The following is a 1556-nucleotide window of genomic DNA, read 5'->3' as shown; positions in this document are numbered from 1 at the left end:
ACCCAGCCACAAAAAAACAACAATAAACAAAAAACAAAAAAATTAATTTAAAAAAATTAAAATTATATCGTTAAATCACGCGTTTCTGCGAGGAATCGTTAGTTGATCCTTTTGTATGTCTGTTTGGCCTGCATTTTTTTTTTCTTTTCATTGTTTATTGCGTCCTGGTCTGTTCCTGGAGCAATATTGCTGTCATCAACTAGAATTCAACTGAAATGTTAGCCTTACAAAGCGTAAAACGCTCACACGCATACTTCACTGGACGAAGGATGTATGTTCGTTAGAGTCTGTTTTGGTCTCACCGTTTCATCGTGGTGTTTCGATCTTTCTTGAAGCTTGCCCCCTAAGTGATATAAATTGTGTCTTTGGGGATGTAAACCGCTCTGCCAGGCACAAAACAACTGATATTGTACCGATGTGCTTTTAAACAGTGGGTGGTTGGCGAATGCTCTGGCGTGAGTTTGCGCCATCTTTCCATTCAGACATCTGTCATCCTTATCTCTCCTCCTTCTTTCTTTTGTATTTGTTACTCTCTTGTAACACCTCTAATCTACGGCACTTATATGACCTAATTGTGTTTCAATACCGTTTTATACTCTCGCTGCCCCCCCCCCTCCCTCCACAAGGGCAATGCCACTAACTGAAGTGTCTTTAGGCCATTCCCAAAGGGGGGATATTAAGTTCGTATGCATAGTAGAATTGCCATGCTCATACTTAACCGAAACAACGTTGGAGGAAGTGCTACGTTTTCTTTCCTTATCCTTACTGTGATCTTTTTTCTGCTACTTTTTTTTGTATGTTTGGCACTCTCTTGTAAACTGCTATTTCTGGGTTGCCTTGATAGTTGAAGCAGACTTTGTGTTGTTGAGGCTAGAGAGGTGAGCAGAGAAAGCCTGATTCCAAGTTTGGACTTCTCTGTTGACTTCCAACCCTTGGCGCTCATATGACCTTATGCAGTTGCAATCGCCGTAAAAACTTTACTTAAACTATATTCATTTGTTAAAAATTAAAAAATTCTTACTAAAATTAAACGGAAGAGAAGACCCGGATTCGATTTCCGTTTTGGAAGAGCTTATTATATTGACCATCACCGTGTTTCTTCTTGAATACTGTAAAGCATTCACTATTTTTTTTAAAAAGGAAATACGAACTGTAAACTTAATCAGTTATTTTTCTGTTCTTGTGTTGCAGCGTGCTATGGGACCAACACCGGCGTAACAAACCAAGGAGACCCCAAGTACAGGTACGAGCGGTACCGCAAAACCTACACCAACTGCACCTACCTGGCCGGCAATCTGGAGATTGTCTTCCTGGACGAGCCAAACGTCGATTACGATCTCAGCTTTCTCTCCCAAATCCGGGAGGTTACAGGTAATGTGTGTCTTTTGTTTGCTTGTATGTACGACTGTTTGTTTGTCTTTCTGTTTTTGTTTGTCTGCCTCTCGTGTCTAACTCTGTCACTCTCGGACTTCCGCCGTCCTCCGCCACCTTCTCTCTCTCTTTCTCTCTCTCTTTCTCTCTCTTTCTCTCTCTCTCTCTCTCTCTCTCTCTCTCTC

At 41.4% G+C, this 1556-nt stretch overlaps 1 protein-coding gene across 2 annotated transcripts in view; it reads left to right on the top strand.

Annotated features, from left to right (window-relative positions):
* Positions 1-1191: 1191 nt before the first annotated feature.
* The window catches only part of LOC101850241 (epidermal growth factor receptor), a gene marked incomplete at its 5' end in the record, with an annotated part of 61797 nt that continues 61432 nt past the window's right edge, over positions 1192-1556 (top strand). For both annotated transcript variants that reach the window (XM_035969236.1, XM_013081393.1), the window contains 1 exon segment: positions 1192-1371. In XM_035969236.1, coding sequence (XP_035825129.1) covers positions 1192-1371 — 180 coding nt within the window.

The sequence above is a fragment of the Aplysia californica genome, unplaced genomic scaffold, assembly GCF_000002075.1.
Source record: "Aplysia californica isolate F4 #8 unplaced genomic scaffold, AplCal3.0 scaffold00128, whole genome shotgun sequence".
NCBI classification, from domain to species: domain Eukaryota; kingdom Metazoa; phylum Mollusca; class Gastropoda; order Aplysiida; family Aplysiidae; genus Aplysia; species Aplysia californica.
This window is presented reverse-complemented; position numbering and strand designations above follow the sequence as displayed.